This window comes from Leptonotus elevatus, chromosome 18 (genome assembly GCF_054856555.1).
Source record: "Leptonotus elevatus isolate MCC_2025b chromosome 18, RoL_Lele_1.0, whole genome shotgun sequence".
In the NCBI taxonomy this organism is placed as follows: domain Eukaryota; kingdom Metazoa; phylum Chordata; class Actinopteri; order Syngnathiformes; family Syngnathidae; genus Leptonotus; species Leptonotus elevatus.
Window position 1 is genome coordinate 15,848,967 of NC_141256.1, and position 25,522 is coordinate 15,874,488.

Consider the following 25,522-nt stretch of genomic DNA (forward strand, 5'->3'; position numbering starts at 1 on the left):
AGCACCAAGCGTCCCAAATAAAAAGGAAATAAATGCACAAATAAATGATTTTAAAAATATATATGAATAATTTCGACATTTAAACATCATTAATATCGATTTCAAGATACAATTATTACAATCTTTAATTCTGTTGTTCAAAATGTATTTATCTATTTATTTACCTTTGTGGCCTAAATAATGACCAATGTTGTCAGTTACTTTTTTTTTACCAATTTCCGCCCTTTGCTGCCTCAAATATAAAAAATATTGTTTTTTGATTTATTTCAAGATGTATTAATTTCAACACTTATTTCAATATTCTTTAGCAATCACATGAATGTCTAACACATTTGAAATGATAAAACAAGAGGTGACTATCTGAGTTGCAACACAAGATTTTATTCAGAAGAGCAAGAGATGCCAAACACCGTCATGATATAAAAAACAAAACAAAAATAAAAAAACTTCACAATTGAAATGAAAGTAGCATTAAGCAACTCATGAGCTCGACACGCAGAAGACGAAAAGAAGAACTCATGCCATGTGCATGAAAAAGTCACCGAATCCTCTGACAATGAAACAACACAAAAAGAGCGATGAATAAAAACAACAATTTTCTTGCAAAAAAGAAAGAAAGCATTTCACAAATATTCATAATATGCATTTCTTGATGGTCAGTAGTTTGTACATGTGATGAACATCTAGTCTAGCGTCTGTCTCTGAATTGTGCTTTCATCCCGTCCTCTTGAAGAACTCGAAGTCAAAAGAAGCTGCAGCTCGTTGGCGGGAAACTGAAGGCCGCAAAGTCACGTGACGTCACTCGGTCAAGCCAGGACAACAAAATCCGCCATTTTGTTCTCCGTTCGCTGCTTCGTGTCCTCTTCAATGCTGATTATCAGACAGCTACTAGTTTGAAAAGCCGTTTGAGCATTTATTCCAACTCCTTGACATCCATGACACATAGATTTGTGTTAGAGTCATTTTTCTGCCACTAGGTGGCACGTGTGTTTCATGTTGGACCCACGGAAACTTTGTGCATGGATCTGAAGATGGATGTGAAAATATTGCTCAACTGGCTTTTCAATCCCTAGTAGGTCATAAGACAAATTTCACAGGTTCCCGCTGAAGTTTGGCACAGCAGCCACAAGTTCATATTTTCATTTTTTTTTCCAACACTGAAGAGCAAAATTCATCTTTTACACGTTAAAATAATTTCAACAACATTCTCTGAAATGCAAAATGATGTAATGATGCAAAATACAGTCAAAAAGTAGATTAGAAATGAGGTGCTGATTGTTATAAAAAGGTACATGTTGCTGTCTTTGTTCTTGAGTTTATTTGAAATACGATGGTGAGATATGAGTGGGTCAAATTTTGATTTTTTTTCTTTTTTTGATGCGAGTCATCATTCAGCAATAGATGGAACCCAAACAGTACACACAGTCATACATTCTTTATCCTGCGTGTCGATCCGCTGAGAACTTAGACGTCTCAATTTTATACTGCCCCCATGTGGCCAAGCAGAAGCATTTAATTGATACAGTGTGATAAAAACGGTTTAATTTGTTTTAATTGTATTTAATAATGTCATATTACGGAGTGCTATTATCATTCAATTACACATGACAACATTTTTTTGTGTTTTTATTTTGCATTCTTTCAATGGGAAGATTTGAGTTTGAATGTTTCGAGTTACGAGTGTGTTCCGCGAACTTGCATCTCAAGGCGCTACTGTTATTACAGTAGAGAATGAGTGAACGATTCCAACCATAGCCAACGTGTTTTAGTTTTTTATGCTCCCACATATCAATCAAAAGTCCGTTTTTTTTTGACGCGGAAGTCAGCACTACGTTTTTTTCCCTTTTATTTTTATTTTTTTTTGCTTGACGAGCCCCAATAAAGTGCATGCATGTCTGGAAAAAGTCTGCTGAGTGGACGACGAGTGCAAATGTACAATGAGGTGTGTGTGTGACCCTGTAAGTCCAGCCGCATCCCCCCCCCCCTAATTCCGCCCCGCCAGCTACACGCAAACACGCACACGCAAAACATCAAAAAATGGAAACAAAAGGCGTCGCTGTGTTGTTGGTAGTAAAAGTGGATACAAAACCAGTAAAAACATCCATCGGTGATCAATGACAGTTGAATTCATAGGAAATTGCATATACCCAAACTTTTTTTTTTTTTTTTTTTTAAATATAGATTGCATCTGAATAAATCATGCCAATATTGCTGTCCGACCAGCTCGTCCGCGCGGCTCGTTCACCGATCGATCGATCGATCGATCGACCGACCGGCGTCAGATTGTCTCCTACGTCCCCGTGTCGTGTTTGAACTCTTTTCTCTCGCTCTGATTGCTCTTCACGTTGACCATCAATCAATCGATAAATACATTAGCAGCTATACGTCACATTATATCAGGTCGTATGAAAATGTACAAAAGTCGGATGTTGATACAAACAAAGCGAGGCGATAAAACAAAACAAAAGTGGCGACGGCGTGAATGTGACAGCAGAGCGACGGTAGCTTGCAGCAGCAGCAGCAAATAAATCAATAAAGAAAAATGATAATAACCTGTTTGCTTTTGTTTGTTTGCTTGTGTGGTTGCGGGTGGGCGGGGCTACACTTGGATGCCCTGCACGGCCTGTCGGATGTTCTCCAGCAGCGCCTTGTTCTCCGGGCTCTGGTACTGGTCCTGGTGGGTGTACATGTCCGTCAGAGTGCTCACGTACGTGTCAAAGTTCTGCTCGTTCATCGGCTCCTGCCGGCACAGGAGAAACGCGCGGCGGAGACGGACGGTCAAACGTGCGTTCCCAACTCCCGAAGGGAATGTTTGGGAGCGGTCGTCGCGGTTACCATGTGCGGCAGCTGGATGTTGGCCAGGCTGTTGATGAGCGACTGGCTGAGGTTGGCCAGCTCGTGCAGCAGCGAATCGTTCTGCTGCTCGATCACCTTGTTCTCGTCCTCCATGGACTTCAGGCTGCTCTCCATCGTGGTGATCTAGCGCAAAAAGGTCATGTTCAGCGCAATTGAAGCGGACGGAGCGCAGCTAAATAAGCAAGAAATAATCAATATTCAAATGCATTCTGAAAGTATTCACATTTAACTCATTCATGTGAACTATTTCTATTAGTTAAAAAAAAAAAAAATTAAATTTTTTATGAAAACCTTGAATTTTATTGTACATTTACAACAGATGTAAATTATCATGCGATTAATTACGATTAAACGGCCCTTATTTTTTATTTATTTTTTTAAAATTGGGCCCGTCAGGCAATTCAAATTTTTTATTGTAATTAATCACATGACTTCACTAGTTAACTAATTAATCACAAATTTTATATCTATTCTAAATTTACAATAATTTTTTTCTAGGTTTTCATACTCTTGTTAGCAAAAGTGGATTTTTTTTTTTAAACTAATAGAAATAGTTCAAATGAATTTTTGACGTCTATAGCCGTCAATGGCAGTGAATGAGTTAAAGTGGAAGTCAACCTTAAACATTTTTTGACAATAATTTGTTATGCGTGACCTCACGAGTCTAAACATGACATTCTGATTAATATTACATTTGTGGAATATGAGTTATGAAGCAAAATCCAGCCCTTTTTTTTATCCATCTCAGGGGGCGGCCATTTTGACACTTCCTGTCGACTGAAGATGACATCAGAGTTGCTCAGGGCTCTGAAGCTGAGCTGTGATTGATTTTTACCAGAGCTGAGCAACTCTGATGTCATCTTCAGTGGACAGCAAGTGGCAAAATGGCCGCCCCCTGGTGGATAAAAACGGCTGGATTTTGCGGCTTAACTCGTATTCCAATAACGCAATATTCCTGAAAGCCTTCAATAAATAATGTTGAAGTTTTATATTTTTGCTTGTCTTACTTGCGTCCTCAGCTTAAGCATATCCGACTCCGCTTGATTGTTGGACTCGTTGATATCTTTGATTTCTTCATCCAGCTGTTTAATTTCCTCGTCATTTTCAATGCCTGAACAAGAAAAGAAAAAAAACCCACATCACATTCTGCTCATTCTTTTGCTCCTATTTTCATTTGCGATTTGAGTCTCACCTTTGCTGGCTCTCTGCTTGATTGTCAGCATCTCCACGCCGCTCATCCTGGCCTTCTTCATGGCCGAGGAGGCCCGGGGACAACCGGAGAGACTGGAGCAAAACACACGCATCATCACCCGGCCGGTTGCCATGGCGACAGGATGCAAAAGCTCCACACCGGGATGGCTCACCTCCGGTGGGTCAGGAAGCTTCCGCTGACGTGTCCCGAGCCGTCGCAGCCCGGCGTGGGGCACGTCATGCCGTCCGTCTTGCCGGATTTCCAGGCCAACTGGGCGCCGTTCACGTAGCTGTCCTTCTGACGTTTGGCCGCCAGGGGGCAGCCCGACGCACTGCGGTGGGAGGCGTACTTCCCCGTCACGTGACCTTGGCCGTCACAGCCTGGCACCGGACACCTGAGAATGAACACGCAGACCTCTCGCGTGGATTCACTTTTGAAAGGATTTAACGGGAAGTCAAGTTAACAGGAAGTCAAGTCGGCCATTTTGGTTTGAAATGGGAACTTCACACTCAGACGCAATCCGTGGAAAATCTGGGAAAACAAAAAAAAATCAGCCCCTTACACCAGTTTCACTGGTCGCCACCAAATTGGGTGGACACGTCTATCAGGGCAGGACACACCAAAAAGTCTCAAGGACCCATGACCCAATTTTAACAGGAAGGCAGCCATTTTGGTGTGAAACAGCAATTTGGCATTAAGGTGCAATCCCTAAAAGATTTGAAAAAAATCAGCCCCTTTCACCAGTTTCAACGATCATCACCAAATTGGATGGACACGTCTATCAGGGCAGGACACAAAAAAAAGTCTCAAGGATCCAAGCTCCAAACTTAACAGGAAGTCAGCCATTTTGGTTTGAAACAGCAATTTGGCATTAAGGTGCAATCCCTAAAAGATTTGAAAAAAATCAGCCCCTTTCACCAGTTTCAACGATCATCACCAAATTGGATGGACATGTCTATCAGGGCAGGACACAAAAAAAAGTCTCAAGGATCCAAGCTCCAAACTTAACAGGAAGTCAGCCATTTTGGTTTGAGATAGCAATTTCGCACTCAAACGCCGTCCCTGGGAAATTAAAAAACAAACAAACAGCACCTTACACCAGTTTCACCGGTCGCCACCAAATTTGGTGGACACGTCCATCAGAAGAGGACACACCAAAAAGTCTCAAGGACCCATTCCCCAAACCTAATAGGAAGTCAGCCATTTTGGTTTGAAGCAGCCATTTTGGGCAAATACTTACGGTTGAACGAAACTTTAAATTGAATGATTTAACCAAATTAAATTTTCTACCAAATTGCACATGATTGCTGTCAGTCCAAGTGTTTGGTTGCGAACAAAGACGCTTACTTGATGGGCTCCTGCTCGTCTTTGTCTTCTTTGCTGTGGAGGATTTTGATGCCGCTTTTCTTGGCTCGAGGACAGCCGGACAGGCTGGAGGACGGAAGAGGAAGCGTTGGCGAAGCCGCCAAGACCTTCATAATAATGCAATTCGCGTTACCTCCTGTGGGAGGCGTAGTTTCCCGTGATGTGTCCCGATCCGTCGCAGCTGGGCGTGGGACACCTGAAGGGACACGCAGTGGATTTAAGAAGAATGACTGCAAGAGTTCGGTAGGTTGGATAAAAGAAGAAGGGCGCCGGGTCAAAGTTCACCCCCCCTCCCCCCCCAGCCCCTCACCTGAGCTCTTGCGCGTTGGAGGACATCACACCTCGAAGGTTCTTGTCGGCCAGCTGGCAGCTTGACAGCCTGCGCGAGACCACCACGTAAGCGTCCGCTCCAAACCAACGTCAACCGGCCGTTTTGCGTGATTTGCCTTCTTACGTGAGGATTTCCTTCTTGGGCTCCTTGCAGGGCGAGTACTTGTGGTGCTCGGGGCTGGGCGCGGCGCTCGCCTCGGCCGGGTAGTGCTGCTCGTCCAGAAGATCGTGGAAGGCGTCGAGCTCGTCGCCCTGCTGGGAACGCCGCGGACAAAGGCAACTGCTCAAAAAGGTTACTTTGACCGTAATAGAAGATGATCTGTTTGACGATTTTCAAAGTGAGAACATTTTAGGGATGGGTATCGATTCTAATTTCCTCAATCGATTCGATTCGATTCACACGAGTTCAGTTCGATTTGATTGTTTTCAATTCGATTCGATTCACTTCAATTGAGTCCGATATTGATTAATTATAGAACATCAATTCCACAAACATTAAACTCGGAATTGTCTTAAAGTGCGATAAGACTTCAACTCATTCACTGGCAGCCATTTTTACTGAAGCAACCCCCGGCTGTTTTACTGGATTTTGACAGATTTTGCCAGGCCCAAAGAATATTGTGTTATATTGCTATAAAAACATGGAACCTACCAAAAGAAACATTTCTTCTTTTATCAGAAAGTATATTTGTATCTGTTTCCATTTTGCAGCAAATTTCATTATTATTCACATTCCTGTTGAAAATACTGGCAAAATGAGCTAGTTGCAACATGGCCCTGGTTGATCTCTTATACTCTGCTGCCTCCTGCTGGCCGTTGTTGTAATAACCACTATTGCTTTAAGCCACCTCTTCATGTCAGAAGCTGCATCAAAGTATGCTCTTGCGTAAAAAAAAACATATATTTTAAGAAAACAGTAAGATACAAAAAAATTGGGCCATTAAATCATACATTTATGAATCAATATCAGGCTCAAAAAGGAAAATTGATTAAATATCAATGATTCGATTTTTTTCTAACCCAACCCCAGAAAACTTGCGTCAGCGGTTGTGTCCACCTCTTTGTGCTGGTGCTCATCCACGCGTTTGATCTTGGTGTAGTCCAGCGGGAGGTCCCAGCAGTCGGTCTGGCTCAGCTGGTAGCGGTGGCTGTTTAGAAGGGCCTGGCGCTGGGGTGACATGGGCTGCAGCGGCGTCAGCACCGTCTCGCTGCCCTCCGGCCCGCCCGGCTGCCCGCCCGCGTCCACGCCGCCGCCGCCGCCGCCGCCGTCCTCCTCGTCCAGGTCGCCCGCCTCGCTCTGTCGCAAACACAAGACAGGGATTGTCACGATAGTGTGCGTCTAATGTGCAAATGAGCTGGCCCCGCCCCTTCTACCTGCATCATCAAGCCGTGCGTTTTCCCTCCCACGGTGTGCGGGAGCTCGCGACACCTGGTGGACAGGTTGAGGATGGCGGTGGCGGCCATGTGCGCCGCCTCCATGTCGTGCGTGTAATCGAAGCTGCTTTTGCTGCACGTGCTGCTGGCGCTGCTGCCACCGCCGTGCCCGCCGCCGCCGCCGCCGCCCAGAGACATGCCGCCGCCCATGATGCCGGCCGGGTCGCCACCCAGGTCACCGACGCCGCAGCTCAGGCTGCTGCTGCTGCTGCTGGGGGCGTAGCTGCTGGTGGTGCTGCTGGCCGGGCTGGACGTCTTGCTGTAACGTTTTGCTACGTGCCACAGAGATGAGGAAGATGAAGATTTAGCATGTTTGGATGGATGCAGTTGCACTCCAGTCCTGTTGGCGGCGCTACTAGATCTTTCAACGTGTACTCTAATTTCCATTTTTGAGTAAATATATGCTGTATTTTATGAAGTCAAATGTTACAAGAATAAAGTTTGTTCTGCAAGAAAATCGGGTTTAATTGAAAAGATGCGAGTGCGTCGACAAGAACAAAAACAAGAAGAAGAAACATATTGCATCCAGTGTTACCAACTCCCCAGTAAGGAAAGCACTGTAGCTACTGGCTGTCCTAAAAGTCGCTAAATGATGTTATTGCCTAATTTGCACAATTGACAATTTGCATGTAATAGTACAGTAGCGGATGCTGTAGGAGAGAGGAATCACGGGAGGGGCAAAAAGTGAATAAAAAAACACTCTAAAGAACACTAGAAAAAAAGTTGCTGGAATTGTTGCTAAATGCTTTTGGAAAAAAATAAAGTCACCAAGAGGCTTTGTAAAGTCGCCATGTTTAACGAAAAAGTTGTCAAGGTGGCAACACGGATTGCATCATACCCTCTGGAATTGAGCTGTGCCCTATCGAATCAAATCATAATCCCACTCAATTGAACCGAATCAAATCTCTCGACTCTAAAATCAAATCATCTTGAATCATATCGTGCGATCTTGACTTTCTTCACTAACGCATTCACACGTTTTAATAAACTTGCCAGCCAAAACGTGTGATGTTCATCACAATTCAAATCATTTCTAGTATGTGGACTGAAAAGCCTCCGCAGTGACGAAAAAGGAGACGCGGCGTGTCGCGGCGGCAAAAGACGGCGAGCATCGTGACGGAGAGCGCCGACGCCTCTCTGCGAATCACGGAATCGCCGATGATGGCCGGCAGCCAAACAACAAGGCGGGCTCGCCTCCATTATCTCGCTCCGGCTTCATGCTCGCGCTTTCTGCCCCTCCTACATCCGTCCATCATCCAGCCCAGCATTCCGCGCATCCCTGCCTGCCATCTCGCCATCACAACAGCAATGCATGCAGAAATTGCAAGTGCGTTTTTTTTCTCCGCTATATTTTATCCTTGTACTCACTGCAAGCATGTTAAATAAACATGAATCTGTCAATGAAAACTCAACATTATCATCTTATTTTTGGGGGACAATTAGAATATAATACAAGCATTATGACTGCCGTATTTCATATGGGTATGTATAGTGGAAGCTGTTTTAATATCTTTAGCAACTTTAAGGAACAGCGGTGATAAAGTAACCCAGAAATGCTTATAAAATTCATCAGGAAACCCATCAGGCCCCGGTGATTTGTTGTTGGGCATATTTTATTAAGAACTTGTTTCAGTTCCTGGAAAGTAATTGGTGCGTATAAAAGTTTACTTGCAAAAAATATCATGGAAAAAAAAGAAAAAAAAGAAGCTAGATTTGTAGTGAAAATAAATGTTTTGTAAATTTGACGAATGTCGCTCACCACCATCATACGGCTTGGGGGAGGTATCTCGACCGTGGTGGGACTTGCCGAGCGGACCCCTCTTGCCGTAGCCGCCGTGCTGGCCCTCGTATCCGCTGTAGTCGTAGCTGGTCTTGGAGTACTTCTCCAGCTCCTTGGCCAGGTTGGAGCGCGGCGTGCTGGTGGGAACGTTGTTCTTGTAGCCGTACTGAGGAATCTCCAGCTGCTTCACGAAGCACATGGGCCTAACAATACAGCAGGGAATATAATTTCACAACACACAAATTAAGTATTGTCATCTGTGTTGTTAACATGGAGGGGGCGGAGAAGGAGCGGGTGGTACCGGAGGACGCGGTCCGATGTCTGATTGGACTTGCCGCTGCCGCTGCCGCTGTCCACCACGTGACTCTTCTCGTGCACCTTCGCCATCTTCTCGGCCGCCGCAATGGGACAGCCCGACAGACTGGACACAGTTCACGAATCGCCACAAAGGGGAAGGTTAATTCGAGAGAACATGATTACTAGAATGGCAACACTGAGTAGTCCTTGCTTTGGTGCAACGCCCTAGCTCCGCCCCCAATATGTAACATATTGTCCATTGCGAACACGATTTAAAACCCCCCTCACTGACCCAAGATCAGTTTTGGACAGTGATGAAAGACCTCGGCGTGTTGCTGGTGTTCTTCTCCCACTGCAGCAGTCACACGCGAGCCGCAAAAGGCTTCCACGTAACAAGCGTTACTTCACTCCAAAACACGAGAAACGCCCACCCCACACTTTTATTTTTGGTTTTGGCTTCTACTTTGTAAAAAACAAAAAAACAAACAAAGAAAAAGCCTCCCCAGCAGCGAACCACGTTGGGAGTCGTTTCCCTTAAAGGGCCATCGTGACTGTGAAAATCAGATACATTCAGGACCACATGATTATTTTATTACATGTATGTTGTTGTTTCTGCATTATTTTATGTTTCACATTAGCATAAAGCTAGATGATTTTTTTGGGGATAAAATATAGGTTGGTTGAACATTTTGGCCTTTAAACGATCTTTAATTCTCATTTTGTTTCAAAGGTACTACAGAATATTTTTGACGATGTCAACATGTGTTTTAATAGCTTTTTAAAAGTGTTTAAAAGATATGGAAACATGTTTCTATGTTCTCTCCTTGTGGTGGATTTTCACCTAATTCACTGCATGTTGTGCCCACAAAGCATCCACGTCGAATGTTTGAACGCACACCGGCCAGCGGGAAAAAGCGAGCGACACATCAGCCACTGCTGCTATGCGGGCGTTTCCATGGCGACGGCCAGACATGAAAGCCCGCGCGGCGCTGCGGCGCCTCGCTAACAGATGCTACGCTAGCTGGGGCTGCTTTGTCTCCTTCGCTCCCAGTGGGGCTGTACCACATAACGCCGCCAATGTGTGACAACGCGCCCAGACAGCTTTTCTTCGCAGGATAGAGTCTCTTACTAACTACATTATCGAAAAATGTGACAAAGTGCCAATTTTGATTTTGAGAAATGGACACCAAAGCCTTCAGCTGACAAGTTGACAACACACCTGTATGGCACCCGCTTCAGTGCCCGCTTTAGCGTCTGCTTAGAACGGAGGACCCAAACTGCCAAAATCAAAAATAAATAAATAAATGAATGAATAAATAAATGAATAAAAGTGACAATGAAAACGGATATGAAAAGTATAATAAAAAAATTAAATACAAAAATAACTATAAATAGAAATAAAAACTATATATGTGTATATAGATTGTATATAAGTAAAAAAAAAATAAAAATAAAATCTAAAAATAAATGTGGAAATAAATACAAAAATAAATATATAAATAGAACTAAATATCAATCAAATAAAAACGCTAGCTCTAACAATTATTTATTTGTTTTGTTTTGTTAATTTTTTCCTTTCGGACACATTATTACAGGTTACATGGATCACGTGATATCATTTGCAACATTGACATCCGAAAGAAGGGCTGACGGGTAGAAGCCCTGGCTTATTAGTAACCCGTCCCCTTCGATTCTTACTATACGCATCAGTCATATACATTGATTATAATATTTCATGCGGCAGGCGCTCTGTCAGGACGAAATGTTATTCAAATAAGGAGGCGGGTCCTAACGAGAGTATTTTTTAATCATTGATTGATATTTAATTATTTTTTATAATTTTTAAATTTTTATTTGAGTCGTTTTTCATTTTTACACTTATTTATTTTTGGATACATATATTTTGTTGTTTTTCTTTCCATTTATATTTATTTAATATACTATTATAACATATTTTTTTATATTTATTTTTTTGTGTTTAATTTTTGAATTCTATTTCTTTACATCCATTTTTAGTTTCACCTCGATGTATTTATTCATTTTTAATTTGGGCACTTTTGGTCCTCCTTACTTCGTGCCCGCTGGCTGACTCACCTGCGGTGCGAGTTCCTGTTGCTATTGACATGACCCCGTCCGGAGCAGCCGGCGGTCGGGCACTTTAAAACATTCTCATACATGGCAAGGACTTGACAGGAGAAGGTGAGAGAGACAACGAGGGTTAGGAGCAGACAGGAAAGTTATCCGGAAAACCCGCGTGGCCAAACGCCGAGCATGCGCTGAGAGCATCCAACGTGCACGTGCTGGCGTCTTTTGCTGACATGCGAAAGCATGCAAACATTTGGGAAAGAATCGTCAGGTGCGGATGGATGTGAACCGAGGATGGACAGGAAAGGTCTTCAAATGAAATTTGTCTCGCGTGGCGTGTGGCGCAGGTGATTGCAAAGCGACTTCTGTTCGGAAACTTCCGACGGGGCTCGATGAATGTTTGATCAAGCTATAAATAGGCGACCACGTAACCCCGTGATCGTCTTCACGTCACATCAGCCAACATCGCAGGTGGCAAAAGCAAAAAAGCAGACGTCACGAGTGTGATGAGGAGGAAGAAAACAGATGAAAAGACATCAGATGAATTTCATTTTTGATTACGTATATATCATACGTACACCATTTCATATATTTTATAGTATATAAAGGATATTTTAATTTTTGCTGGTTCATTTTACATTCACGTACTGTCACCATTTGACACATTGAACATAAGTGACACTGGTCTCATAATATATTGTAATACAAAGAAATCTACGGTATACCTCGTTTACCGATATACTGAATATATATTAAATTGTGTTCATTCAAAACAAAGCAAACTTAAATTTTTACAAGCAATGCTTCGGTGGGCAATGCAAGTTGTGCAAGGAATTGACCTGGATGTCACAATTTTACACATGATTTAAAACCACATGAGGATGAATGTCCGTATATTTATTTTTCATTAATTAAATGCATTGTGAAATTCAATGCATTATGGGAACTATTTTCTATGCATTATACTTTTTTTTTTTTAATTAATCATCTGATTAATCTGTAATTGGTCTTTTTTTCTGCCAAAAATCTGAATCGGACAAAAATTTTGGGGGGACATATCTGAATAATAATTTGCTATTTTCCAAATTCTGTTGTATTTCAACAATGATTTTACCGTTCAAACATCGAAAAAAAGTAGAATAAATTAAATGAACTAAGGCCAAGTTGTTTTAACAGCCTTGATTTTAAAAATGTACCCAAAAAATATTTGAGTCAAATTTCATTAAAATGAATGAATAAATAAAGATAAATTTTTGCCAACAAAATAAATGAGCTGCAATCCAACACAACAAACATGCAGGATGGACGACGCAGATGAAGATGACGCGTTTGACTTTGCTTCCAACAAGTCATCTGAACTCTCGTTCATCTCATGAAATAATTAGTTCTTTGATTTATAGTTGCAAATAATTGTAACTTGTTTTAGCATCGAGTAGAGGGTCCATTAAAATTCATTCACTGCCATTGACGGTTATAGACGTCATTTGAATGCATCCAAATGAACTCATTTGCTCCCAAAAATGTATAAATACGTTCTATTTTAAATATTACCAAAGACGTATTTATTTGTTTTTTTTAACTTTTTATGCTCGAGCATACAGAAGGCTTCGATGCAGCCTCTGAACAGAAGAGAACGCTTGAAGCAATGGTAGTTATTACAAAACCGGCCAGCAGGTGGCAGCAGAGTATAAGAGATCAACCAGGGCCATGTTGCAACAAAGCTCTTTCCCCCAGTTTTTAACAGATTTGTGAATAATAATGAAACCTAGCTATATTCTAATGCTAATTGCTGCAAAACGGAAACAGATAGAAATATACTTTTTTTTTCCTGATGAAAGAAAATACTCTAATCTTTCTTTTGGTAGGTTCCATGTTTTTATAGCAATATAACAGAATATTCTGTGGGCCTTGAAAAAATCAGTCAAAATCCAGTAAAACAGCTGGGAGCGAAATGGGTTGCTTCAGTCAAAATGGCTGCCAGTGAATGAGTAAATACTTAATTTAATGTCATACATGCAATAAAGTTAGATGACTTGTTTTCAGCGAGTCAAATGTGCTGCGCAGTGCGGCGACTTACTCTCAGGGGGGACGCGGTCTTTGTGAGGACAGCCGGACAGGCTGCGGTGATGCGGGTACAGGCCGGTCACGTGACCCGTGCCGTCACAGCCCGGCGTCGGACACTTGCTCTCCTTCTTGTCCCCCCGCGAAGATTCTAGACAACCACGAGACAGATTTACAATCAACGCACTTTTGAATCTGTGTGTGTGTGCTTGTGCGCGTGTGTGCGTGCGTGCGTGTTACCTTTCGGGTAGTAGCCCCTCTTGAGTCCGTCGTGGTGCGTCCTGGACTTGCGTTCCTCGCCCATCCTGTGCTCTCCGTGGCCGTGGTGGCGATGGTGGTGATGAAGATGGTGGCGGTGGTGGTGGTGGTGGTCCCGTCTGGGCTGCTTGTGCTCCGAGACCAGGCGGTCCCGCATGACTTTGGCGCGCTCCGACTCCAGCGCGATGGCCTTCTCCAGCAGCGACAGGTTCCCCTTGGCCATGTCGAAGGTGTCGTCGGAGCGCTCCGAGGCCACCGACGTGGTGTCCTCGTCGCCCTCCTGGCTGCAGCTGGTGGGGTAACCTTGCGACGCCGGGCTCAGCTGCTCCTCCAGCTTCAGCAGGTTGACCATGTCGGAGAAGCTGCGCTCCGGAGGGCCGCAGTCGTCCTGGCATCCCGGCTGGCGGACGTCGTACCTGAAAGGACGGCAGGCCGGCGCCACAAGTAGGAAAAAAGGTTTCAAGATTTGTTTCTAAATGCATGACGCGAGTTTCAAGATAACGCAAAACTTTTACGACGCGCTGCGAGCTAGTAAAGTGTGCGTACACCTTGAAAAAGTATCTTCCTTTCAGATAGTCCGCGAGATTGATGGCATTAGAGTGCCTCGTTGTTAACCGCGAGTGTGCCAATGTCATGGTAAGAAAGACAGCAGCACCCGGAGGAGAAACGAAAGGGAAAAAATAAGTCAGCTAGTGTGCTGACCTGGGGCTTAAAGGGAGCATAATTGCTTTAGAGTGCCTCATTGTTGGCCCTGAGTGTGCGCATGTCACAAAAATAATGCGGAAGAGCAAGGGGAAAAACAACAAAACAAAAGTCCGATTTGACAGCCAGCATGTGGATCAGGGCTTTGGACTGGCGAGGCCACAATAGAGTGCCTCGTTGTTGGCCATGAGTGTGCCAATGCCATGGTAAGAAAGACAGCAGCACCCGGAGGAGAAACAAAAGGGAAAAAATAAGTCAGCTAGTGTGCTGACATGGAGCTTAAAGGGAGCATAATTGCTTTAGAGTGCCTCATTGTTGGCCCTGAGTGTGCGCATGTCACAAAAATAATGCGGAAGAGCAAGGGGAAAAACAACAAAACAAAAGTCCGATTTGACAGCCAGCATGTGGATCAGGGCTTTGGACTGGCGAGGAGGCCACAATAGAGTGCCTCGTTGTTGGCCATGAGTGTGCCAATGTCATGGTAAGAAAGGCAGAAGCACCTGCAGGGGAAAAGAAGGGCAGAAAAACAAGTCTAACTTGACAGCTAGTGTGAAGACTTGGGCTTTAAACTAGCATATCCGCTTTAGAGTGCCTTGTTGTTGGCCCTGAGTGTGTGCATGTGACAAAGAGAATGCAGAAGAGCAAGGGGGAAAACAACAAAGAGTCCAATTTGACGGCCAGCATATGGACAGAGGCTTTGGGGTCAGGAAGGGGAAAAAAACAAACACAATAAAAGTCCAACTTGACCGAAAGCATGTAGACCTAGACTTTAGGCTGGCGTGGCTGCTTTAGAGCGCCTCATTGTTGACCATGAGTGTGCGCACGTCACGGAGAGAATGTGGAAGAGCACAGGAAAAACAAACAATCAAAAAAGGCATGTTGACAGTAAGCATGCGGACCGGGGCCTCGGGCTGGCACGGCCACTTTAGAGTGCCTCGTTGTTGGAGAGAAGGCGGAAGACCTGCACCCGCCGCATTCCATACCTGTTGAGGTGGTGCGCTCCCTGCTGGTCGCCGTGGTTGTGCATTTGGTGGTGGTGGTGCGCCGGGCAATCGGCCGGGTGCGTCTCGCTGAGTTTGCGGGCCAGGTCGAAGCACTGATTCCGCAGACACTCCAGACTACTGAGACACACTTCCTCCTCGCCGCCGAAGCCGCCGCCGCCGCCGAAGCCGGGCCGCCCGTTGAGGCCCACTTCGGGGTAGCCGTCATCCGGCATCACGGCGCCGTGGCCCTGCGCCAGCAGCTTGAGCGAGTCCACCGTCTCCCTGACCACGTCGCTGTCCAGGTCCACGCTGAGGTCGGTTTTCCTGGCGCCGCGCTCGCTGCCGTCTTCGTCCTCGTCGTCTTCGTCCTCGCCGCCGCTGTTGGACGAGTTGCTGTTCATCTCCGACTCGGTCAGGGCCTGGTACGCCGCGTCTTCCGCGATCTTGCCAAGGTTGAGCAGAGACTTGGCCACCAGCTCGTCGTAGTTCTCAAACTCATCGCAGGGACCGGGACCAGGACCAGGACCATGACCGGGGTTAGAACCTGGACCAGGACCTGTGATGCAGCTGTGGTTGTTGTTATCATCCTTACGGAGTGGAATAAGCTTCGATTGTCCACTTGGTTGGTAGTCAACTGTCAGGAAGGGAAAAAGAAAAACGTAAAATTAGAAAAAAATTTGCGGCGTCAAAATTGTGTGCGTAAATTTTGTTATTTTCATTTAAAGTTCCTTTAACGCCACCATTTTTAGCGTGCGATTAATGACCGCCCCTTACTTGGAAAGTCTGTACTGGGGGAATTGCAGTCGCTACGCAGCAGACACGCCCACGTCCAAATTTAGCAGTAAAACATTTAATAATAATGCATACATTTGTGGAGACTGCGGTCAAGTTTTATTTTACAATTTTAAAAATGTGCAGAACTTCACAAGTTACTTTATGTTAAGGAGTTGACAGCTCTTAATATAAAAAGAAAAATGTCTTACAAATGCAATTATGCCATCTAGTGGCAGACAACACAAATTAAGATCACACTCGTTTTTTACAGTACAGTACATATTTTATTTTATTTTAACTCAATTGTATTAATTATTAGGGAATTACTGTATCAATGACTAAAAGAAGCAGCCATATTTAATATTATTATTTTATTATTGTATTTTTTTCCACTTTTATGTTAACAAGAGCATTTTATTGTACATTTAGAACAGATCTAAAAATTGCAATTAATCGCGAGTTAACTGTTGAAGTCATGCGATTAATTACGATTCAAAATTGTAAATGCCTGAAAGCCCTAGAAAAAATAATTGCTGTTGTTGGCCTGTTGCATGATGGGAAAAAAACGAAACTCACCCTGCTGATGATTGAGCTCCTCCTCTTCCTCGTCCTCCAACTCGTTGTGTCCTGCTGCCAACTCGGCGGCGTCCTCAGGCCGCTCCTCCTCTTCCTCCTCCATGTCATCAGAGAACTCCTCCTCCTCCTCCTCCTCCTCATCCTCCTCGCCCTTCTCGCCTCCATCCTCATCCTCCTCCATGACTTCTCCTCGCTCCCTCTCCTCTAAGGCGTCCTCGTTGTAGTCGCCGTCTTCCTCCTCCAAGTCGTCTTCCAGCTCGTCGCCCTCCTCGTCCTCCTCGCCCAGGCAGGAGGCGGTGAAGGCTCTCCTCTTGGCGGCTGGCTCCAGCGGTTGCTTTTCTAGCGCCTTCCTCTTCTTGGCCAGCGGGCATCCGTACACGCTGAGGCGGCGATGACATCGAAAGTCAAACCCAAATCTTTTGAATGTCATTTTAAACTCACTTGACAACATTACCCTTCAAAATAAAGATTTGATTTGGAAAAAAGACTCTTCCGTTAACTCTGCGGGTGCTGTGCCGAATTTTGTCGCCTGGCGATTGAAAGTACAATCACGATGGGTTCGATAAAGTTGCAAAATCTCGTACCGGTGGAACAGATTAATCCCACTTCCATTCATTTCAATGAGAAAGGACGATTTGGGATTTCAAGGATCAAGCATCCTCTTAAAAAAAAAAATCTAATCAAGTCAAGTAATAATGGTGCTTATTCGAGCACGGCCTCAATTATACAAATCCCATAACAGTCATTAAGCGACGGCAAAACTCGGCTTTAATTGCTCCAAAACCGGCAGCACAATTACAGCCGCCCGCTAATGTGGATTTGAGGAAATCAATTAGGCCATTTCCATATGAAAGAGCTTCTTTGCTGTTTGGGATGCAAATGCAGCGAGGTAACGTTCCCTGGCTGCCATTTGGGGCATTAAAAACATTTTAAAAAACAGCTTTGCAAAGACGATAATAATAATAATAATAATAATGCGCATGTTGGATTTTCATCCTTGACAAGGGTTACCAAAACACCAGGAACAGCACTGCATGAAAAAAAGCGCAAAATTGCTAACTTACTTGACTGTAGGTACTTTTATTAAGACAACATTTAAATAAACATTTAATAATAATAATAAATAATAAAAATAAATACATTTAAATAACTACTTACTAAAACTAAATCTGGTGTGTTAATAACGAGATATTAATTGATAATCAAAATATGGAATATAATACCAACATATTGAGGAATAGGATGAACAAGTGAATCGAGAATTCTGGCCTATCCAGTAGCTTTTTGGGGGGGGTTTTGTTTATTGTGTGTGTACCTAATCAAGTGACCAGTGAATCTGTGCAAACATCTGCTGTACTGTAAATTTTTGTGCGCATGAAAATGAACAGAGACACTGCAGCATATGTGTGTGTTTGTGTGTGCGTGTGTGTGCAAGCATTTGTGTGACCTTGGCCACCTCGCGGTCTCCCGCCAATTAAAATTCCAGCAGTAATTAAAGCAGATCAGAAACGAGGGAAGGCTGCAAGGACGAGCGACTGTGCATGGTAATTAGGTGGAGTGTGCGCGTGTGCGCGCGTGTGTGCGTGATGCTGACGGATTTCTCAACCCAAACGCCGTGTGATCGATTCGTTTGTACGGAAGTGGACCATGTTTTTGTATTGAAGCGACGGCGTCATTAGCATGTTGCTACGCTGGTGCAGTCTGACCCTAATGATCCGGGGGGAAGCTAAATCTGCTAAATGCTAATGTAGCATTCCTCGTATAGCTCGGGGCTGACAGCGCCTTCACACTCACACGCACCAACTATGCTCAGCGTAGTATTTAAAATCAATTTAGCAGCTTTGCCAGCTCTGTTGCCATGGTTACCGGCGATCCGCTAGACCTCGAGAAACACACGCGAGGGGAACACCTGGCGCGTGCGAGAGCGTCGTCGTTGCTTTTATGGGACTCGTCTCCTCGTCGTGTCCCCAAAAAAAAGTCAGAAGGATCAATTAGCCATTTGTGTATGTGAACTATGAACAAGGTTATCATATTTAATGAAATCTAAGAAAAATAACTACAATTAAAAGTGAAAAAAACAACATTTTTGTTAATAAATTAAAATCAAACCCAAAACTAACTAAAACTACATCTTATGTTTATAAAACTAGCTAAAACTATAATCATAGCAAAAATGTCCTTATTTTGTTTTTATCTTTTTTTTTCTTCAAATCAGCTTTTAGAATAGAATTAAAATGTACTTATTTTTGGTATTGTTGTATGTCCATACAGAAAAAGGTCAGACAGTCGTTTCAGAATTCAGATTCAGAATTGTAATACATTTATTGAAGAAAAATCAAACTAATACTAAAACTATTTTTCTTTAACTAAAAAGAAGAATTTTCAACAAAATAAAAACTAATAAAATGTAACAAACCTGCTCAAAAAATTAATTAAAACTAACTGAATTAAAAAAAAAAAAACTGGTCAAAGAGATAAAAATGAACTTTAAAGAAAAAAACACAAATATTGCTCAGTCAAATTTCGGCTCGCAAAAGATCTAACAATTAATGGCTCGTAACTCAAAAATGTGTAAATTTGCGTATTTGTAAAAAAAAAGAAAAAAAAGAAGCAAAACGTGTCAATTTTGCATGCACGCAAAAGTCGCACATTTTGACAAATCACTGTCATTGCGAGACTGAATGTTTCCATTGGAGGTACTGCATGCTGAGGATAGACAGAACGGGATCATGACCCCCCCCCCCCCCCCCCCCCCCGCAATGCCACGTATTGACACTCATCACCGTGGTAACGGTTGCACGCGTGTGCGGGTTCGTTAGACGGGCCGACGGCACGGAGGGTGTCAGCTAGGCGAGGGTGCGGAATGCGCGGCTCGCGGTTGCCATGGCGAGGGGGGTGGGGTGGGGGGGGGGCATCCCTCCCGGTCGCCGTACTGCAGCATGCACACGGTCCTGTCGCCATGGCGACCGCCTCCAGAGAGCAGCGGAGGTAAAGCCGGGTATACGCCAAAAGGTACAGAGAGAGAGAGAGAGAGAGAGTGAGACAAGCGTAATGAGGAAGAGAGAGGGCAAGAGAGGGAGAGAGAGAAAGTGAGAAAAAGAGAACGTGAAACAGAAAGCGGAAGATAGAGACAGAAAAGTAGAAGAGAAAAAAAGGGAGAAAGTAAGAGAGTAAAAAATTTGTGAGGGGAGAGCTTGAGAAAGAGAGAAATAAAGAAAGAGAAGAGAGATGGGCGATGGAAAGAAAATGGAGGGATGGAAAGAAAATGAGTAAGAAAAAGAGAGAAACAGAAAGAGAGAATGAGAAAGTGAGAAAAACAGAGAAATGGAAAGACAAGGTGGCAGAAAACAAAATGAGAAAGAAAAAAACGGACCGAAAAAAGTGAGTGAAAGAATGAAAGAAGAGAGTAAGGAGAGAGAAAGATATGCAGTGAGATGAGAAATACAAAAAGAGGAAAAGAAAGAGAGGAAGAGAAAAGAGCACGTGAGTGAGAAAGAGTAAAAGTGCGAGAGAGAGAGAGAGAGAGAGAGAGAGAGAGAGAGAGAACAGAAGTAGGAAGAGTAAAAAAAGAGAAATTACAAAGAAATAGAAAGAGGAAGAAAGAGAATGATTGAAAGCGACAAAAAAAGAAAAGAGAGCAAGAGAGAGAAATTGAGTGAGGAAGAAAGAATAGAAAAATAAAGGGAGAGAGAAAAACAAAGAGAAAGTGACAAGAAAGCAAGAAAAAGAAAGAAAAGAGAGTCAGAGTGTGTGAGCTAAAAAACAAGAGACAAAGAAAGAAATGAGAGAGAGAGAGAGAGAGAGAGAGAGAGAGGTGGCCCCTTCATCACTACTGCCCCCCGGAGGGCAGCTGAGAAATCAACATGGCAAAGCACGCCAAGCACAGTCAGTCACGTGACCAGTTTGACGCCCTAGTGGTCGGCACGTGTGGCTCGCAACCAAGATGTTTCCGGTTCAATTCGGTTTTCCCCGGCTTGTTTTTGCACCCTCAACAACACGTTAGCATGGTTAGCATGTGGGCTACACTCAAGTGGAGTCTTTGAGCGCGTCCGCGCGCGCCGTCTGCTGCTCCACATAAAAATAAGAGATTCAGCAAAAAATAAAAAATAAAGTTGTGCGCCCATGTGACCTTGTTGGCGCAACTCTGGCGGCCATTTGTCATCGTGCCCTTCTTATTATGATGTCGCCGCATCAAACAAAACACAGGCCTGTTATTTCACATGCACACCTCTCCTCTCTCTTTCTCGCGACTTAAAATGGAGTTAGACGACTTTTTTTTTTCCTTTCTTCTCTGCACACGCACACACTGGGGTTATAATAGTTTTGAATTTGTCATTATACTTATGTTTTGATTTCATTTGGACTTCCGTTTTGTTAGATTTGAAGACTTTTTTACCTGAAAATTCTTCACTTTTATTTGGTGTTCATTAGTTTGAGTATTAGTGTTAGTTTTCTAAATATATGGAGTATTTGCAGAGTGCAAAATAGTCAAAAGTCAAATTATTTTTTTTGTGTAGCTGTTCTGAGCAATGGGAACTAAAATAACGTGATGTTGGTAATTGGTAAATGGAAATCTTTGCAATAAAAGGAAAATTTCAAAAAAATTATTGCGTAATCAAGTAAACTACAATTTTCAAATGATTGTTCGATCTTCCTTCGACAGCAATACCGAAAAGAAAACATTTAAAATGAACCTCGAAAGCTCATGATATTAATTGACATTGGAGTTACACTATAAATTAAATGTTAGTTTGTTTTATAAAGATAAAAAACATCTTCATTGTTATTATACTTCATTAACAAAAATGTGTTTTTCAATTTGAGATATTTTGTTGGCATTCGTTAACTATAATAAGAGCGGTCGGGCCTTACCTGCGGTGCCTGGCGTACTTGCCGCTGACGTGACCAGAACCGTCGCAGCCTGCCGTCGGACAGCTGAAAAGGCAGACGGGAGTCGGGAGGCGTCAGAGAATTTATCCACATTTCACAAGAATAAATGATTCACAATAACCTCGGTGATTGTGCTTTCACAAGCGTACCTAATGAAGTGACTATTTGACGAGCATAGCTATAATCCGCTGAGCCATTATTCCGTCACGGGTGTGACGCTCGCGACAAATCTGTTGCTCTTCCGGGATTAATTTTAGGCAGTAGGGGTGTGCCCCCCCCCCTCCCAAATCGATTCTCATAAGAATAATTTAGTAGGATTCAAAATCGATTTTATTTAAATTATTTTATACTGTCTTGCCTTTGTCTGTGTGTGCCTTTATTTGGAGCGCTGTTCATGTTGTACCCGGTTTGGCCACTGAGGGGCAGTGTGGTTCCACGCGGTCTAAAACACTGTTAAAGTTGTAGCCACATTAGAGAGTAGAAGGAAAAAAGTCACGATCAAGTTATTCCAATAAAAGTTAGTTTTTTTTATTCAGCGTGGCGCTGCGCTAATTAGCATTAGCGAGTCAGCCTGGAGTAGATCATTAAAATTCCTTGCACATCTATAGATTGAAGCAAAAATCATTGTCAATCAAATCATTTGGAAAATCAAAAATCGATTCTGAATCGAACCTCAGACCCAAAAATCGGAATCGTGAGACATTCAAAGATTCCCAACCGCTATTAGGCAGTAATTGAAATCTTATAAATGATGGGATATTTATTGCGTCTTAGGTTGGTTTTGTCAGCATTTATACGAAGTTTGGATCATTATGACGTACACAAACGTGACGTACTAACTTGCATGGCGCGCGTGTGCGTGTCGACGAGTAGCCTCACGTAGCGTCCGGCAGAACAACAGCGTCATCGAATTCACTGTGAGTCACTGTTTGCATCAAAGTGAGCGAGCGTGCGTGCGTGTGCGACAGGACACGGTGTTTCGAGTCAGACTCTGCCCCGCATGGAAATTGATTTGTAATCTCCCCGCCTGCATTCTTAATGAGATGGTGCCCACACACACACACACACACACACGCAATTAAAACCCGACGCCGACATACCTGAACAATTCCTGCGTCATGGCCTCCATGATAGCTTCACGCGGCGACGACGACGACGACGCGCAGGCGGGGAAAAAACGGTGAGTGAAGACAGTTAGCGCTGGCTCGTGACAACAAGTTACCACGTCAACATGACGGACACAAAAAAGTGTTCTCGAGAAGTACAAAGAAGGCACCAGAGCTAAAACAAGAACAAGGAGATGTAAAAGTGCAATTCCATGGGAGGGAGCGAGAAGTACGAAAAAAGTTGCAATAACGAGGAAATAGAGTCATTGGACCATGCAAAAAAGACATTAAAAAAAATGAGAAGGCAAAGGTAGGAAGTAGGAGAAAAAAAAGAAAGAAGGACATTAAAGGAAGAATGAAGGAGTCGAAGAACGAAAAAAAAAGAGACGTCAAAAAGGAGAATGACATCAAAGGAAGTAAAAAGAAAAAAGGAGCAAGAGGAAGCTAAAAAGACAAAGGAGGAGTAAAAGCACGCAAAAAGGAGAAAGAGGGAGTTAACAGGAGGACTTACAGCGGGGGTGTCAAACCTACGGCCCGCGGGCCGGATCAGGCCCGCAAAGGGGTTTAATCCGGCCCGTGAGATGATTTTGAAAATTTTTCTTTTTTTTTGTAATGTCGGACCAATTAATCCAAAAAGCCACAATCAAAACATTTACATTTGTCATTTCACAAGCAGTCCTCAGATGAGCAAAGCAACTGTATTTTACACACAAGCTAAAGAAGAAAAAAAAAAGTGTAAAAATCCTAGACAGACATAAAAAATTTAAATACGACACAAACTCAATTACTGGCAACACAAATACATATGACAAGAATTAACGTACTTATAACTTCATTAACTGTGCCACACAATGCATTCTGGGAACAATATATATGCAAAACGGGTAGATTTAACACATCTGGAACTCGTACATGCAAAGTGTTGTATTCGTGTTATTTTTTGGAACAATACGATTACGTAATTTAGGGCTGGCTCACAAATAGCCAAAATATGCGTATCATTGGCGGCAATTGTTTTCAAGTTATATTTTTTTACCGATCCGGCCCACTGAGCTGATATGAGTTTGACACCCCTGACTTAGAGGATGTTACAAGGAGAAAGGAGGAGTTAGATGAGGAGAGTAAAAAGGAGAAAAAAAAGGAGATGGAGTCAGTGACAACAAGGAAAAAGACGGCATTGGGAGGGTAAGGAAAAAGGGGAATGAAGATATTGGAGGAGGAAGACTGGAAATGGAAGAAAAGAAGAAGGAGAAAATGAGAAGTTAAAAGGAGGTAAAAAAATGAGGAAAGGGACAGAGGAAGTAAAACGGAGAAGAGAAAGAGTTTGATGATGCTAAATAAAGGAGTAAGAGAAAGTGAAGAAGGAGTCAAAAAAAAAAAGAGTAAAAATTGAAGGAGAGAGAGAAAAGAAAAGGGAGGAAAAAGAGAGGACATTAAAACATTAAAAAAGAGAACAAATAAATTGAAGTGAAAAAAACGACAGAGGACTTAAAAGGAGAAAAGAAAAAAAAGGAGAAATATGGAGTCAAAGGAAGTAAAGGTTTGCGCCGCACAACGTATGAAAATAATTTGAGCTTCAACGTAACAGGAAAAAAAAAAGTGAGTGAAAGAAGAAAATGTGGGGGAAAAAAGAAGAAGAGGAGGAGTCAAGCTGCTTCCCACCTCGCACTCCTTTGGATCTGGTTCGATGGCGTTTGTCTGCTGCATTCACCTCCATCTGGACAGGAAGTGACATCACCCCGTGAGACCAAAGACAACGACGATGACGACGACGACGAGGCAGGACGAAGAGCGTACCTGGCTGGAGTGCCGAACGCGGACGGCGAACCGCTTCAGGGCCGCCGCTGCTGCTCCTCCTCCTCCTCCTCGCTCGTCCTCCTCATCTTTTCTGCAAAAAAACGCATCGAGAACTTCAGGCGCTGCGAAGGTCAAAGTTCACACGGACACGCTCGCGATCATGCGACCGCGTCCGCGGAGACTCAAAAGACGGAGGAGGAGACGCAGAAGACTGCAGTGCAGCAGCGTTTCCAATCCAAATGTAAATTGTCTCGAGCCCGCCGAGTTCATCTGAGGCCGCCGCTCTGCTCGCTGCTCGCCGTGCGCCGACATCAACTGCACCCCCCCACCCCCTCCCTCAAACCCCGGGAGAAGAAAGCCCTCATCATTCCCTTCGGAGACTCCACCACTCTCTCTGTGCGTGTATATACATATGATTGAATGTGCGCGTAATACATGGAATAGACGGGATGCGGTAAAAAAAAAAAAAATATACAACACAAATGACATTTTAACCACATAAAATTGCGGGGAGAAAATATTACAATGTATGTGGAAAAAATTGATAAATAAAAATAATAATATTGATAAAAATTTTAAGCACATACAAAAAAAAAATCAAAATAATAATACACTTAAAATTGTGGGGAAAAAAATCAAAATACATTTATTTGAAATGCATGAAAATGTGAAAAAAAAAGTCCAAACGTGTTTGAATGCAGAAAGATGTGAAAAACATTATGAAAGTTCAGGTGAAAAAAAATAAATAAAAATAAAATGTTAATCTATTTTTAAGAGCATATATATTCGTGAGAAAAAAATAACATATTTTTCTAAATGCATAAAAATATGAAAGAGTAAGAACATGTTTTTTTTAAATGCAGTAAAAAATGTGAAAAGAGGGAAAAAAAGCTTTCATAAAATTATGAAATAATAGGAAAACTATTTAAGTGCAAAAAATCTTTTTTTAGAAGGTAAATGTGGGTGGGCGCCTTTTTTGAAGTGTAAATGTAAAAAAAAAAAGAAGAAGAAAAAAAATACACTTTAAATTAAAAAA

At 43.0% G+C, this 25,522-nt stretch overlaps 1 protein-coding gene across 2 annotated transcripts; it reads right to left on the bottom strand.

The window, feature by feature from the left end:
* Positions 1-361: 361 nt before the first annotated feature.
* Positions 362-24,424, bottom strand: myt1la (myelin transcription factor 1-like, a). Of its 2 annotated transcripts, none has more exons than XM_086060773.1 (21): positions 24,352-24,424; positions 22,684-22,717; positions 21,566-21,628; positions 16,694-17,073; positions 15,344-15,977; positions 13,641-14,074; positions 13,417-13,551; positions 11,349-11,439; positions 9,259-9,378; positions 8,937-9,160; positions 7,118-7,449; positions 6,801-7,040; positions 5,868-5,995; positions 5,724-5,792; positions 5,547-5,609; positions 5,396-5,479; positions 4,221-4,442; positions 4,049-4,140; positions 3,864-3,967; positions 2,836-2,979; positions 362-2,740 (listed from the first exon to the last, which is right to left on the bottom strand). In XM_086060773.1, exons 1-21 carry the CDS (start codon positions 24,422-24,424, stop codon positions 2,600-2,602), a joined length of 3,807 nt encoding a protein of 1,268 aa, XP_085916899.1. In that variant the 3' UTR covers positions 362-2,599. The 2 variants fall into 2 exon arrangements, with proteins under 2 accessions (XP_085916899.1, XP_085916898.1); XM_086060772.1 differs by having other exon boundaries at positions 5,868-5,998.
* Positions 24,425-25,522: the final 1,098 nt, after the last annotated feature.

What these genes read in the sequence shown, in the direction of transcription:
- myt1la (XM_086060772.1), bottom strand. Translation starts at nt 24,424, where the DNA reads ATGTCACTTCCTGTCCAGATGGAGGTGAATGCAGCAGACAAACGCCAT. An exon ending in AGACCGCGTCCCCCCTGAGA is followed by an intron (nt 11,440 to 13,416) that starts GTAAGTCGCCGC and finishes TCTCCTGTCAAG; the next exon opens with TCCTTGCCATGTATGAGAAT. An exon ending in AACTACGCCTCCCACAGGAG is followed by an intron (nt 5,480 to 5,546) that starts GTAACGCGAATT and finishes TCCGTCCTCCAG; the next exon opens with CCTGTCCGGCTGTCCTCGAG.